Here is a 15,794-nt window from a genome sequence, read left to right as displayed (position 1 = left end):
TATAGCTAAGACTCTTAGAGGTCTTTTTTTAAACAAGGAAATCCCAAGCACTAAGCTGTGGTCATGGGCACTGTTTTCTGATCTTCACGCCTTTCACGATTGTGTTTTTGTGAAAGAGTGTGTGTGTATGGGTGTTTGTGTGTGTGTTTTATGTGTCTTTGTGTATGTGTGTATATGCGTGTGTTTGCATGATACTGTATATGAGCGTGTTGGTGTGCACCTGCGCGTGACTGCATATGGGTGTGTTGGTGTGCATCTGCGTGTGATTGTACACGAATGCGTGTGCATCTGTATATGAGTATTTTTTGTGTATGTGTGTGTGTGGACATTAGCCCAGGGTCGAAACTGTCCAAGCCCAAGGGACAGGAAAAGAGAGAAGGGTGTCCAGCTCACCTGTGCCTTTGGGGTGACCCACCCAGGCAGGGGCCGGACGAGGCGAGTGAGCTAGGCTCCCCACCCCACCCGGGTGCCGCCCTCCCGCGGGGAGAGCCGGAGCCCGGAGGCTGCCGAGCCGGCGGGGCGGGGCGGAGGGCGGGGCGAGGCGGGCGGTGGGCGGGGATCCGGGCGGGGCGAGGCCGAGCGGTGGGTGGGGCGGGCGGCGGCGGCTCCGGGCATGCTCGGCCGTGGCGGCAGCGAGCGGGGCGGGTCGCGCTGGTCCCCGGCCGGCCGGAGCGGCGGCGGCGGCGCGGGCAGCATGAGGGAGCCGCTCGGTAAGTCCCTACGTCTTTCGCCCCTCCTGACTCCCGCCGTCCATTTGGCCCGCTTCCCTGGCGCTACGCGGGCCTCGCCCCCAGCCTCCCGCGCTCGCCCCCAACTTCTCCAGCCCGGACGTTGCTCCGGTGCGAGCCTCCCCCAGCTTTAGGGGATGTCCGCACCCCCGCCCCGGGCGTCCCGCACGGTGCACAGCCCGGCCGCCGCGGGCCCCACGCCCGCAACCTCGGGGTGAGGGAGCGCCCGCTTTGCGGGGAGGGGGCGTCCCCACCCCTCAGGTGCCCAGCCCGGGTGTGGGACTCCGGGGTCCGGCGCCGAGGGCCGCGGCTGGCGTTAGCGCTCGCGTGGCCCCTTGCGCGGGGAGGGCCCGGGACGGCGGGGGTCGCTGTCTCTCCTCTCGCCGTCCTCCCCGCCGGACAGACGGGTTTGAAAAAGAAGCTGTGATTTAACTACTGGAGAAAAAAAATTAAAAAACGAGAACTCTACACCAGAGCAACCTGGTCATGCCCTGTTCCTTGCTCATCCACACTCTCTAGGAGCAGAGGACTTTGGGGAATTAGCTCAGGCGGGTCATTCTCCTCTCCACCCCCATACCCTGCCACCCTCACTCCCATCCCCTGCATCTCCTCCCTCTACCCCCATGTTCGCTTGTCCCTCCCTTAGTCTAGTTGCCTGGCCTGTCTTGGGGAGAGGGATGAAGTAGTGTGGACCATACAATTGAGAGGTTTTCCCCATATCCTCATGTCTTCCTTCTCTGGCTTTTTGTCTTTTCAGGTTTGCAAAGAAATTTGATTTGAGATGAGGGATTTGGGTTGAGGGTTGGAAGATGGGGTGTGTGGGGGGGGGCGTGAAGGGAGGATTCCTGGGAGCAGAGCGACATAGAATTCAGGCAGCCAGAAATACTTAGACAAAAATGGCAGACTCAGTGTTCAAACCTGAGTGGTCACAGGCTAAACTTCAGGAAAACAGTGCCTAATGTCAGGAAGTTTTAGAATTGAAGATAACTGGATTAAGACCATGCAGCAAGACCAGTGTGTATAGTTGTTTTAGAAATCACATGCAAATTCTATTTTAGGGGACTTGTGATGGTTTGCATGTGAAATTGGGAATTCAGGAAATTCATTTGGTTTCCCATCGTGTTGCGTGGGTTTGAACGTAATATATTTACCTTGATAGTAGGTGTCTCAATCTTGGCCACCCGCTGAACAGCGGTCCTGAAGGTGCCTAACTATTACTCTGGGCAGACAGCATGTAGCAAACAGTTTCACTCCCCCAAGAGTGGGTGAGCAAATATTTGTTGAAGGAGGCCTTAATCTGCTGGGCCTTCCTCCTGGCAAACTTCACCCCCGTGCTGCAGAGAATGGAAGGTCAGGCCCTTGGCAGGCCCAAGAGATTTAAGGGGATTGGGTGGGTGGAGAAAGTCGGTGCCAGAAAAAAAAAAAAGAAAGAAAAAAGAGAGAGAAAGAGAATTTTGTCTTTCTACCTCCTTGGAATATAAACGTGCCCGAGTGTTCTCGTGCTCTGGAGGTCTTGACAAGCTCATCAGAGTTATCTAATGGCCCATCTGAGTAGTCACAGACTCCAGAGGCATACGGCTTATCGTTCAATAGCTATAAAATGTAACTGGAGATTAGAGGTACGTAAGGAGAATAAATAAGGACTAGTTTTTCAGTTAAAAAAAAAAAAACAAATCTGAAAAGATCCTTGGAGTATAATTTTTTTTAAGTGCAGTTTAAAAATAAACCAGAAATGCTATCAGTAAAGAAAGCCCAGAAGTCTGTGGTTCCGCCAAGTTCTCATTGTCCCCGTTGGAGAGCCCTCTACTTCGTGAGGACAGTAAACACCAACCCTGCTGTAGGAGTCCAGAGTTTCTCCTTTAATGAGCTTGGCGGGACTTCACACTAATTAATCTAGGGAGAGTGTAGAACACAGAGCGTTGGATTTGAAACAATTGTTCTGTTGTGGTTTTTATTTTGATAAGCAAAGACTGTCTCTCTGAAATCCTATTTCAGGCCTATTGCTGAACCCATTACTGCAGTTTATTTGGTTTTTTAACAGATGTTGTTTTTCACCTTTTGGATGGCAAGGGTTATCTCACTCATTAAAACCTTGCTATTGTGCTTTGTTTCAAGAGCCTATTGAGTTAAGGAATGCTGAGGGACACTCACTTGCTGGGGCCAGCAGCCCAGGGAGGCGAGGTCAGTCTCCAGTACTTTTTTGATACAGCCTTTAAATGCTAAAAGTCATTGAAAGACTATAGGAACCACCCTGATGTTAAAACCTCAAGTATCTGGATTTAAATTGATGGTATCTTGTTTAAAATTTGGATTATGACCTTACTTTCTTTAGATGCATTTTCCAAAAACTTTCTGTAGATAGTATAGTTGGGAACAGCCAGGCCAAACTGGTAAAGCTTAATTATGAGACCACAAAATATCCTTGTAATTTGCTGCTTATTGGTGACCTCTCTGTAGCTTACCTCTAAGCTTGTTTCTTCTGTATGTAAATGAAATAATTCATTATGAACAGACACCAAGATATATTTCAAAGAAGAAAAAAAGGGGAGAGACAGAAAGCAACTGTAGGTGTATACAGAGAATAGTAGGAGAAATGGAAACCAAACTGTTGGTGGGGGTTTTCTCTTGGCACAGCGGGGTTACAGGGAACTTTGACTTTTTACTGAAACACTGAATTTTGCAGTGTTTACTGCTAGAATAACTTTACATGACTTCTGCAATTAGAAAATAATGTACAAGTTATGGGAAATAGTTTAAACTTCAACATTTTTATAAGATCCCGGTTTTTTTATCCTAAAGATATTTTACAAGTAAACTAGTGTGTTCTACGTTCAATAGACCATTTCAGAAATCTTTACATGTGGAGTTTGACTTAACATCATGGTAGTGGGATTACATTCTAATCTGTTGTAAGTTTTACAGTTATTTTTGCAAATAGCCAAAAATTCCAGAAGATTTAAAAAATCTTATCCAATTTCACTCCTTTTCTTAATGACTGCTAATCTTTCAGAAATGTTAATGAGGTACTTAGGGTCTCATAAAAAGGGGGTGAGGTCGCCAAAGCAAAAATTGTGTGGCAGACTTTAGAAGTGAAAGAGATGATAGGAGTGTGTGTGTGTGTGTGTGTGTGTGTGTGTGTGTGTTTGTGTTCACACAAGTCTTGGGGGGAAAGACAAAAAGTTAAAAGAGATAATATTTATGAAAAAAATAAAGTGCGTAACATTTGCTACTTTCTTTCTCTTTCTCTGTGTTTTGGAATCAATGCCTTAACACTGACCCAACCCAGCAAGATTAGCATTCCAGGATCCTTTTGATCTCAGACCCAAGTTTTCCACCTCCCCGCCCCCCCCCCCCCCTTTTTTTTTTTTTTTTTTTGGTCACCTTAAAGAAACTTAACTCAGTGATATTTGCTCTACTAAAATTATTACTTCACAGATTAAATATGCTTTTTATGTTTGGGAGATTTTAACAACCTGGGGGCTCTGGCAAGAGCTGGCCATCACACTGCTGTGCGATGGTAACAACAGTGTGTGAGCATTTACCGTCCCAGAACTTCAGCTGGGAGACTGCAGCTCTTGATTGAATTATTAAGACTGAAAAGAAATGGCAATCCTATTGCTCATAATAAAATACATAGTTCTATGATTAAAAAAAAACATAGAGCATTAAATGTCCATTTATCAGTTAGCAACATGCCCCACTCTGCTTTGTTTTAGGTCTTAGCTATTTACCTCTTGTTTAAAGAAAGTATTTTGTTATATATTAATCATAACATTAGACCAAGAAGTTGTCAGTTGAAGAAATATTTACAGTGAACTGCCAACAATTTGAGGGACTAATTACATCTTAAGTATGGAATGTCAGTGAATATAACTGAGAAGTTTTAGGTTTTCTAGAAGAGTAACAATGTCTAATATGAAGAAGAGTAATAATGTCTAAAGGTCTAAGACCTTTAGAATGCTGTTTGTAGTTTTGTATTAGATTTTATCAGCAGAACATGTAATTTTTGGCTTACTGGAAACAGGTTAGGAATCTCTGTAGGAGATGTGACACGTGTACCATATACTAGACCCTTAGAACCTTATATAAGTCACTGTTCATTTATTCTTTTTTTCAGTGTTTCTTTTATCTTCATTAAGTCTTCCAAATTTTCAAAGAAACATTTTCCGAATCCTAAGAAACTGTTCTTAAATTTTTTTTCTTTTTTGAAAATATTTATTTTTGAAGTAAACTCTAGCCCCCATGTGGGGGCTTAAACTCCCAACACTGAGATCAAGAGTTGCCTGTTCTACTGACTGAGCCAACCAGGTGCCCCTAAATTTTTTTCTGATGGTGACATCATATCAAGTTAAAGTACATGAAAACGCTAATATTTGACCATTTTTTCCCTCTAACATGGCAACTTCATATGGTTTGACCGAATGTATTTCATGATAGGACATCATAAAATAGAGTATAAATAAGGACATTAAAAAAAAAAAACCAGAATCCAGTACCACCTTTGATAATTTGATATGTTTCCTTTTGGTGTTTTTTCTCTTGTGTGTGTGTGTGTATGAAATTGCTATTGTACTGAACATAGGGTTTTATATCCTGTCTTTACTCTTTAACGTGGTACCATGAGCATTTCCCTGTGCCATCGTATATCTGAGAACATAATTTTATACATTCGTATACATATCCTAGTCTACCGTGTGGACGCATCAGGATTTTTTTAAACCATATCTTAAATGGACATTTATTTGGTCTAATTTTTCATTTATCATAATTAAAACTTGGGTAAGTGTCTTTATAGATGGCTTTGTGGGTATCTCTGATTATTTCTATAGGATGGATTCCAAGATATAAGATTAATAGCCCATAGGATTTCAGATTTTTGAAGATTTCATAGCATATTGATCACTTTTAAGAAAGGAAATAGCCATTTACACACAGACACCCCCCTCCCACAGTCATACACCCACAAATAGGAGAACCCCTACAGCTCATCGTGCCCTCACCTCCAACAAATACTGCCTTCTGAAAGCTTCAGTAATTTGTTCAGTGAATAATAGCATTTTGGTCTAATTTATATATCTTTGATTACTAGTGAGAGTCAACGTCTGTTTTACATTTTTAATTGGGTATTTGTCTCTTTCCTTTATTAATTTTTAGTTCATGTTCTAGGCAGATTTTAAAAAGGAAGAGAAGTTTTGGATCTAATGCGCTTTTTAATAGTTATATTTCACTGTCTTGGGGAGCCTTATAACTGTAAATATGAGAATAAAAATGTTTTATTTTTATGAATGTAAAGGGAGGAGGAAATGGTACCTGTTACAAAGTAACGATCATTTGCCAATCTCAGCCTCTGGTGATGAGCTTGCTCTTAATGGACACACCACAACCTAGACCGTGGCGTCTGCAAGGGAGGGTGTTGATGGGGCTTGTGTCTTTCTGTCCCCCAGCACAGAGCCTGGTGCCTGGCACGGTCAGTGTAAAACACGTGTCCTGAGCAACCTAAGTGGGAGGAAGTGTCCAACACCTGTGCTCCGGGACCTCTGGATGGAGAGTTGCTAGCTGGTCTCCTCCGGTGCGTCAGCGCCCACCCCCGCCGCCTCCTCTTCTCAGTGTGTGGCCATTTAGCTCCGCTCCCTTGGTTGGCCTTCCTGGGTGCTAATGGGGCCAAGGTCGGAGGTTCTATCTTCACATGACCTATTTAGCTTTGTTCTGTGTCATGGCCACAAGCTGTATCCTTTTTACTGTGGCCAGCTGACTTAGAAATGCATGCTGTTCATCACAAGGGTGAACAGGCTTGAGAGAGGGACGGGTTTCTAGAGCTAGAAGGACCCCGAAGAACCTCGAATTCAGCCTCAATTCTATATAACAGGTACATACTGAGCAATGTGGAGAAATAGAAACTCATCCCTAGAGTGAAGGAGTAGACAACTCTATGCCTAAATACTCATGGCTAATATTTACAGAACTTAGAAATCTACCACAAAATAAGATTACTTGAAGTGGCCCCATTCAGGTGTTTTGGATAGGACAAATCTGATGGGAATCCATTTGAAAGTGATTTGGGGAAAAGAAAATTTTGTGGGACTAGGTTGGTTAAATTAAAATCAAATTACCTGTCATCTTCTCCAACCAATAGCTACTGGTTATTTCTGATCCCCGTATTTCTCCTAAATGAAATGACCGTTATCTTGGTCACCAAAGACTAAAATCCATTGTACTTCTTTTCTTGAAAATTACTCTTATTACTCCTTTTTCCCCATCCCCTCTGGTACCACCCCTGCACATTTCAATAAAAGAGACTCATAACTGCTTGTCCCCACATCTGTCCTTGTTCTAACCACTTTCATCCTCCACCGTCCTGCCAGACCGGTTGTCAGGCAGTCTTTCCCGTGTGCCCAAACACTTCTGTGGTTTCTCATGTGCTTTCACGTGACATCCAGATTCTATCATTGTTGTAGATAAGAGTGACTATTTCTATATCGATCATTTTTCTTTTAGAATTTAGGTTTTTTTCTTTTTTCCTAGAAGTTACTCACTTCTTTCCCATTTATCACAGATGTAGTTTGTCTACTTCTCAAAGTCACACAACAGGTTTTACCATAACTCTGTAGGAGCCTGAAACCAAAAATGATCTGAGGTCCGCTGAAGGTCGCGAAGCGATGACACGGTCTATTTGTGAATGAATCCTATTACTGAGCGTTTAAAATTAACACTAGCCCTACCATCAAAACATCACAGTCAAGTGAGGCATCAGGCCTTGTGCGTGTGTCCACGTGCGTATGTACAGGTGTGCACATACGTACGTGTGTGCGTGTGGCCTGTGTGTGCCCAATGTGCATAAGGAAAGAATCCTGTAGAGGAGCCATCCTAACCCAAGGGAACAAAGGAGATTGTTTTTTTCCTTTTAAATACAGTTTTTCATCTTAATACTGCCATGCCTCCCACCTTTTCTTGTTTATTTTTATGCATTATTTGGTAAATTAGGAAACTTCTATTGTTTAATAGGAAGGAACTTTAGATGGGTAAGCCTAAAATAGTAGCAAATAGCAAGTAGCAAGGGTTTTGAAGCTAGGCAGCTTGGTTCGAACCTCAGATCTGCACTTACAAGATCAGGCTCTCAGTCTCAGTTTTCTTGTCTGTAAAATGGAGACATTCAGAGCTACCTTAGAAGTTTGCAGGAACAAAAGATGAAATAAAGTGTGCTTTCTCTTTTAACCTGTTTGTTCTTATGTTAAATGTGTCCTCTGTATGAATGGTAGGTAGACATTGATGGAATGAAAAAAGATATTTGAAGTGGGTTCATTTGTCTCTTGTTGTGTTCTGGTCCAGCCCATGCTAGAAATCCCCCTGTACCTGAGATTGTATCTGGACACCTGCACTGTTGTGATGACTCTTCCTAGATGTTCCACCATGAGTATTTGTTACAAGGAAACAAACAAAAGTAGCGAAGGAAAAAACTTCTTAAATGACCGCCTGGAAAATCATACTTACAGTGTAGGTCTACCTTGAGGTGGGAGGATTTGTTTGGCTTAGAAGCAATCTTCCAGAAGCTTCCTTGACCCCTTGAGATCAGGTTAGGGTCCCTTCTGCCTATTTTCTGGCAGTCTGTGCAGCAGGACAGTAAGATTCTCAAGGGCAAAGAATGTGTCTTATTCATTGTTATAGTTTCGGGGCCTGGTGCATTATGGGCACTCAGGAATTGTGTCTTAATGTTTTGGACTGTATAAAATAACACCGTTCTAAGTGACTTGGATGGAGGCTGAAGTATCCATTCACAAAAGACAAGATATATGGGTGATTAAAGCAGGTATGCCCTTGGAAATCAAAAGTCACATCCTAAGTGACACAAGAGGAATTGGGTAATGGTCAGAATTTCAGAGTGAAAATTAGTAACTGATGTGAAGTCTTTCCATAAGGCAAGTAACGCTTCAGAGACAAATCAGGGCCATTGCAGCATGATAAATCCACCATCTTGTGTTTGTGTGGCGGTTTAAACTCCTGCATATTCCGATTTGGTCCTCAGACCAGTCTGGTGGGATGGGAAGAGAGCAGCACCGCCATTTTGCAGATCAGAAAGCTGCGGTTTGGTGCGGTCAGTCACTTACTCCCGGGACTGTAGCTGGGGCCGGGTGTCAGCATCAACCTGATACTGCACTGTTTGAACAGTGCACAGACCTTCCCAAGGTGTGAAATCTCACATTCTAATAACATGTATGTCAGATTTCACCGTGTTTGTCTTTATAGCAACGCTTTGAGTCGTCGGGTGGGTGATCAAATTAAATCCTATTGATTTAGAATGCTCGCAGCTCAGGATCAGAAAGAAGCTTTACAAGGGACGGCTTTTTGTCCAGCACTTCCTCGGACAGCGTCTTCTCCTGGTGGCCGCCGGGACTGATGTGTCCGCAGTGGGGCGCTTGCTACCTCTTGAGGCAGCCCCTTAAGTCTTAAGTAGATAAGGATGCTGAAGAAAGTAAGCTGAATCTGATAGGGATCAGAAAAAACCATGTAACTGTTCAGAAATCGGTTCCAGGGGAGCGGTGGTGTTCAGCAGGGGTGTGGAAAGGAGGAGGAACCCGGGCTCTGAGTTGGATCAGAAGGTGCAGAGTGTCAGCCGAAGGGAGAGAGGTCCCCGTGAATGGGGTGGCGGCTGGGAACACTCGTGTGGGTTCTGGGGCTTGCGGGCCCTCCCCTCTCGTCTTGGCTCCCCGGCACGGCTCCAGGCGTGCTGAAGCTGGTGGACTGCGTACTGCTGCTCGCCATGGGCTACTGGCCTCTGTGAGACAGAACAAGGTAGAAGTCTCCAGTAAGCTGTACACTTTTGACCTCAGACCTGTAAGGTCAAGTTATGGTTCTTAGGGTTTGAATTTTTTTTGGAAGATGGCTTAGCCTGGGTTGTTCTGCCACTCGAGGGTTCGGGAAATAGAATTACCATGCGGACATGGCCATACTCGACCCACTGGACCAACTCCTCCCCCAGGAGGAGAATGCCCCACAGGCATGCTTTGTGCGGGCCTTGGCTTCCTCCACCCTGAGAGAGACTGCAGCCCCGTTGGCTCTGTGTGGACGCTGCCCGCTCCTCTGTGTGCTGCATGGCCACTTGGAGGATAGCACACTTGGCGTTTAAAGAGGCTGACGTAGTACGAGAGGGAAACCGAGTGTCGTAAGACCTAACTTCCAACGTTAACCGTGGTGCCAACTGGATGTGTGTCGTTGAGCCAGTCAGTGTGGGGACCCTCCCTGGCCTAGGCTCCCGGGATTTTGTTGCCATGTCATTTCTTTATTCTGAGATAAATGTACCCCAAATTTCTGTTTCCTCTCCAATACACACATGCATGCGGTTGATCGAGGGAACTCCTTATCATTCTTCAAAACGTAGCTCAGATGTCCCTTTCTCTTATTTGTGCATTCATTCAACAGTTATCTATGAGAGTCTGCTATGTGCTGGATGCTGGGGAGGGGGTAGCACTGAACAAAACGAGGACCCTGGCCTCCTGGCCTGGTCTCCGTGTTCCCGTAGCCCTGTGTTTGTAGTGGGATCACTTTCCCCAGCAGACTCGAGTCCAGTGACTTGCTCAAGTGAATCAGAGAACAAATGTTCGCCTCTCTGCACCTTCTATTTCTATGTGAGGGACCCAAGTGGTACAACCCCCTGCAAGACCCGTAGCAGGAGTGTCAGGAGTAGTGGAATTGCTCTGGAGACTTTTCCACCAGTACAGTCACTGCCAGGGCTTGTCAGCCTTCCATGAAATGTAGGTACCTAATGGGAAATTACCGACTTCCAAAGTCTGATGCTCTCTGTGCTGACAGCCGGGACTTTTCTGGCCCCTGTCATCTAGCCTGTGATGCAGAGCGAGGACGTGCCCCGTCAGCAGAATGGTGCTGGGGGCCGTCAGAATTCGCACCGACAGGAAGCACATGTGTCTCCCTTTCACCTGCACACAGGCTGGCAGGCGTTTCCTGGCCATTGTTCGCGGGGGCTGCCGCGGGGGCTGCCACGGCTGCTTTCCGCCCACCGGCCAAGTGGGGCTGGCGCTGGCCTGGCTCCTGCCACTCTTCCAGGCCCGGCCTTTGTGTGCTCCCCGCCCGCTGCCTGCGGCCCAGCCCATGCACTACCAGCAGACACAGGAAAGAAGATTCCCTGGTGTAAAAATAAACATGGCAGCCCCACCTGTTTTTACACAAGGGGCTCTCCAGTATGTTCCCTTTGTTCTCCGCAGTGCTGGGGCCTTAGGACCTTGGCCCTGGGGAAGGAGGCGCTGTTGAATTCATACACCCTGCTGGGATCTGGGATGCGGCCACCCCAGGCTCCGAGAGGGAAAAGCTGCCCCAAGATTTCTTAGGGGAGCGATCTGATTCTTACGGATTTTCCGGGGGAAGGGAGAAGTGCAGGGTCTGCGGGGTGTGCGGTTTCCCACGTGGGCCAGAGCCGGGGGGCCTTGAGCGCTGCCCCCGCGTGCCCGCTGTGCTGCCATCCGGAGGCTTCCCCTGCGGCCCCTCGTGGCTCAGGGCTCCGTGCTGCTGACACGGCCCGCTCCACCCTCGGAGAGTGAAAGGTGGGGTTACAGGATGCAAGCGCCAAGGGTAGTAAGGTCGAGCCGGTCCCTGGTCGTTGCTCTTTTTAGAATCTCCGAGTCGTAATTGCGGCTTCCGAATCTGTGTTTATTTTGTCCTCGCTGCTTATGCCGGTCGTTTTCAGAGGACAGGGGCGAGGGAATGGTGGACACTGTTAATCATCTCGTTGCTTAAACACTGCTCCAGGCTCTGCTACGAGAGGCAGCCGGCGGGCGGAGGGTGGGGTCCCTGGGGTTCCCGCCACGTCCCGCGGCGCCCCTGCCGCGGCCACCCTCTCCAGGTGAACGTGATGGAGAATAACCCCACTTCTTCCTGTGCGATGCCGGCACCGTGCTGTGTGCATAACCGGGCTCCAGTTCTGGTCGGAGTAAAGGGAGCGGGAGGTGTCAGGAGGCGCGGTCCCGGGGAGAAGCCGTGACTCCTCACAAACCCTGTCTCTGTTGTCCCTTCAGTGTGGGTCCTGCCAACGCGACGGTCCCAGGGGCTGAGCTTTGATGAAGCCGGGGCACTATGTACAGCGTAGAAGACCTCCTGATTTCTCATGGATACAAGGTGTCACGAAGTATCCCCGCGCCAGCCAAGGACGAGCGTGAGGGCCGCCGGCAAGCCAGGAGCCGCGCCAGAGCTGGCCAGGGCCTGCTGAATGGGTGCGACGATGGCCCCGCAGCCCTCCCCCCCAGCAAGTCGTCCCAGGGGAAGGGACCTGCGAGCACCTCAGAAAACAGCCACCGCGCCCCCAGAGCCCATGGAGAGCCCCAGAGCGCTTCCGCTCCTAGAGCTTCTGAGCTGGGGTAAGCATCAGTGCGAACCCACCATTGCCTTTCGTCTTGGGGATTTGTCAGTGGGTACAGAAGGCAGATCCTTCGATGCCTTGTGTTTGGCTGGAGCCAGAGAGGGAGAGGGTGAGAGACAAGAACACTTCTTTCCACTGGGGTATTTGGGGTGTTCTAATAGCGGGGAGCACAGGGCCTGGCCATAGGAGGCCTTCGATAAATAGTGGTGAGTAAATGAATTCTATCATGTGAAACACACGGCATTTTAATGCCCGCCCTCTCTTTTCCCTTATCAGCTGCTCATAGTGCCTCAGCTAGGAATCATTTCAAAACTCTGTAAAAGCTAGTGTCTGTCAGTCACACGTTCCTAGTCCATTAGGCTTTCTTATTAATAGGTTTCAATCTTGTGTGCATTACAGAGTTGAAAAAGGTATATATCCCCCCTCCATTTGTAAAGAAGAAAACCTTTCTTCTTGGATAATCACGTAATTCCATTGGCTTCTGACATCTTTCCCTTGCACACACGGGCCCCAGTGTGGGTGTCCCATCTGAATACAGCTGTGTCTCTGGGTGTTTTCTTACAACCAAAAAGAGGGTGGGTTGGCTGGGGGAGGAGGGGGGCTAAAAAAGAGGGAATTCGGGCAGCTTGCCACAGAGCCAGCATGGGAGAGGAGCCCTGCGACCCCCATGCACACAGTTTCAACCGAGAGGAAACCCGCGTCATCACTTCATAAAAGTGTGCTTGTCTTCAGCGCGGCGTTGGGACCGGCTCAGCCTGGGGGGGAGGGCTCTGCCGGTGGAGAGCGTGTTATGTGACTGTATCACCGACAAGAAATGGGCCGACCCCACGGATGGAAGCAGAGGCCTGTCTTCAAGGGGAAACAAACAAACAAAACCCAAGCAGACAAAAGGGGAGTGAGTTCAGTCTCGAGGGAATGAACCTGCCTTCCATGGTGAAGAGTCTCCTTTTCCCGGAGAGGATTTTCCTTGTTGGGTGGCAGCTTTCGGGTGAAAATGGGAGGGATTTTATTCTTAAAATGTAGAGCATTCAGCACCTTGCTTATCGAGACAAAGCAAAGGCCACCGACTGCCCTCCCGGTGTCCAGCGTGGTCCGAGCGGGCCAATGCCCCGTGAGCGCCGTTCTCCCACCGCTGATGTGGCGGGTTCAGGAGGAAACCCGGAATGGAAAGGGACTTAAAGCTGCTTTTTGAACCTTGCCCTTCAGACTCACACTTGTGTCCACTACTGTCTGTTTTCGGCCCTGTGTCCTGAAAAACCTGCCCGCCCCGGGTTTTGGGAGAGGCCGCTTCCAGATGAGCTGGCGAAGAGTCAGGGCAGCCTTACTTACCACTGCGCAAACTTGTGCGGGATTCTGTCCCGCCTTCTGTTGCTTCTGGCTTTGTGCTGAGTAAGTATATCTGTACCTTCTCCCTGGGATTTCAGGGCACCGAGGTTCTCTACCTTGTCTTCTCTTTCCTGTGTATTTGCTATGGAGCTTGTTACGGTGCGGGATACACAGTGCGTTTAATGTGTGCTCATGGATCCAATTCTTTCTTCCACCATTGTAACAGCTGTTGAGTAGGAGGCTGGATTTGCCGCAGTGGAATCCCTGCAGCTGGGCCTCGTAGGCTGTGTGGGGTCTCCCTCAGTCTCAGAGATCAGAGTAGGGGGCAGTAAAATCCCCTCTAGAATTCTGGGTGGGCCGTGTGGCTCCCAGCCTCGTCTGCAACCTGCTCAGGACTTTCTAGTCCCTTCATGCTAACAGGCTGTTGAGGACCACAGTGCCCACAGCCCAGCCTCTAGGTTGGTAGGCATCATCGGATCTACAGGCCGTCTGTCTTTCTGTCATGAGTAAAGTGCTCAGATAAGTAGCTTGGGGTCGCACTGGATGTCTTCATACAGATGATCAAGTTCTCCACAGATCTGGCCATTTCCCCGTTTCTGAGTTGGCTGATTAACTTATAAGACGTAGGGTAGCTTTCAGATGGCAGGTTGCCTTGTAGGGTAAAAAGAATAGGCATACATGTTTGCAAAACTCCATGCCAGTGCCCAGAGCCTCGGAGACCAGCTGCAAGGCTTCCTGGGTTGAATTGAAAAGATGTTTTCTTTCTTTAGTAGTTTATAGAGAACTGGAAAGAGGAGGCAAACAGAGAAGCAAACAGAAAGGTAGGCAGAATTCCTTTTCAGGGGGAAAAAAAAAGTGCCTCGAGAGGAAATAAATAGGTGCTAGGAGTTAAAGCCTGGAAGTTGAAGAAAAAGAAAACCCAACGATACTTTGGCTTATGTGAATTCTGAGTCCGGATGAATCAGTGGTACTCTGCCAGGTCCCAGCCTTCAGTCTCCACCAGTGCAGCTGTGGTCCTGCTGCCTGCCTGTCCCACACAGTGACGCTGTGGGGCTGCGCTCCGGGTCTGGAGGGACAGGGGGGACCCGAACTCCAAGCCAGCCAATGAGGAAGCCTCAGGAGGGTTGAGGTTTGCCCTAGAGTGTGTCCCCACACCACGGGCCAGTCCTCAGCGCCCCACAGACTCCCCGGAGTAGACGGCGGTCAGAGTGGTTGGGAAGGCCACATGGGCCAACAGAAGGGTGGTCTGTTTTATTCTGGTAAGATAGCAGGTTAACAGTGTCCTTATCTTATAGCCAGAGGACACGAAGCCCAGAGTATGTCAGTGACTCCGTAGGGGCCACTCGGTGCCACAGCAGAGGGAAGCCAGAGGGAAGCCCGGATGGGTCCTCAGGCCCTGGGCTGCCAGGCAGGCTGTGGCTGCCTCGCGGTAGCAGCCTCGGGCGCAGACCAGCTCCCCCCACGTGAGGCCTGTCCCTGTTTGAAAGGGGCGTGGGATTCTCTGAGTTCCTTTCACGGCTGCCGTCTGCCGCACTGTCCTCTGTCACTTCCTTGTCGCCTGCCCTCCCCCGGCATGCGTGGATGTGCAGCGGCTCTCAGGGCACAGCTGCGTCCCTTTCCTGTCTCGGGAGCCGCATGGGGAGTGCATCCTGTCGTAGCTGGAGTAGATGCGTGGTGCTATGGCTCCCTGTGTGTGGTCAGGGCGGTATTGTCTGGCGTCTGCCGCACGCCTCGAACATCGGGGATGTCTGCTGAGAGTGAGAGCACCTCAGTCTTTCCTTCGGTAATTAACCTCAGTTTCCAAGGCGTTTCTTGTGTAAGGGCTGGTTCGGTGCAGTTCAATTAAGAAAAAAACAACCCTCAAATATGGAGCCTGGACTGGATTTTCAAACATGCAGTGTGCATGTTTCCCAGTGCGCCCAGGAGGCTGTGCTTCAAGCTTGCACTGTTCCCCGATCAGGTGCCACCGAGCTCCCCGGAAGGGAAGAGACTGACCGCTGTCAGTCTTGTGTGGGGAGCTAGGGACCCGCTGGCTTGCCACGAAGCTCTTGTGCTCAGGTGGTGGAGACAGGACCACGAGTCGCTTCTTCCTTGTACACAGGCAGCGGATTAGTGAGCAGAGCGCGCCCGCTTTCCCAGGCTACCCCCAGCGTGTGGCACTGTGTGCGTCAGCACTGGCGTGAGCATTGAAAGTGCCAAAGGTGGACTCTCAGCCCCTTCCTTGGCCCCCTTTGCCTGCGACGTCAGCCCCCAGCTGTGGGTGGGCCCGACGGGCCGCCTCCTCCAAGCCCGAGCCCTATGCCATCTCCTGGGCACACCACTGTGCGCTCCCCGTGCACCAAGCCCTGCCTGGGGGCACCCAGAGCCCTCCTCCCTAG

At 48.9% G+C, this 15,794-nt stretch overlaps 1 protein-coding gene across 1 annotated transcript in view; it reads left to right on the top strand.

Moving 5' to 3' along the window:
• The first annotated feature begins 654 nt into the window (after nucleotides 1–654).
• JCAD (junctional cadherin 5 associated) overlaps nucleotides 655–15,794 on the top strand; it is a 38,754-nt gene continuing 23,614 nt past the window's right edge. The window contains exons 1-2 of the mRNA XM_040645288.1: nucleotides 655–710; nucleotides 11,750–12,088. Coding sequence (XP_040501222.1) covers nucleotides 11,808–12,088 — 281 coding nt within the window. The 5' untranslated portion in view covers nucleotides 655–710; nucleotides 11,750–11,807. The remainder of the gene's footprint in view (nucleotides 711–11,749; nucleotides 12,089–15,794) is intronic.

This window comes from Ursus maritimus, unplaced genomic scaffold (assembly GCF_017311325.1).
Source record: "Ursus maritimus isolate PB19 unplaced genomic scaffold, ASM1731132v1 scaffold_31, whole genome shotgun sequence".
Taxonomy (NCBI): domain Eukaryota; kingdom Metazoa; phylum Chordata; class Mammalia; order Carnivora; family Ursidae; genus Ursus; species Ursus maritimus.
Note: the sequence above shows the minus strand (reverse complement) of the source record. Positions and strands in the feature narration are given on the sequence as shown.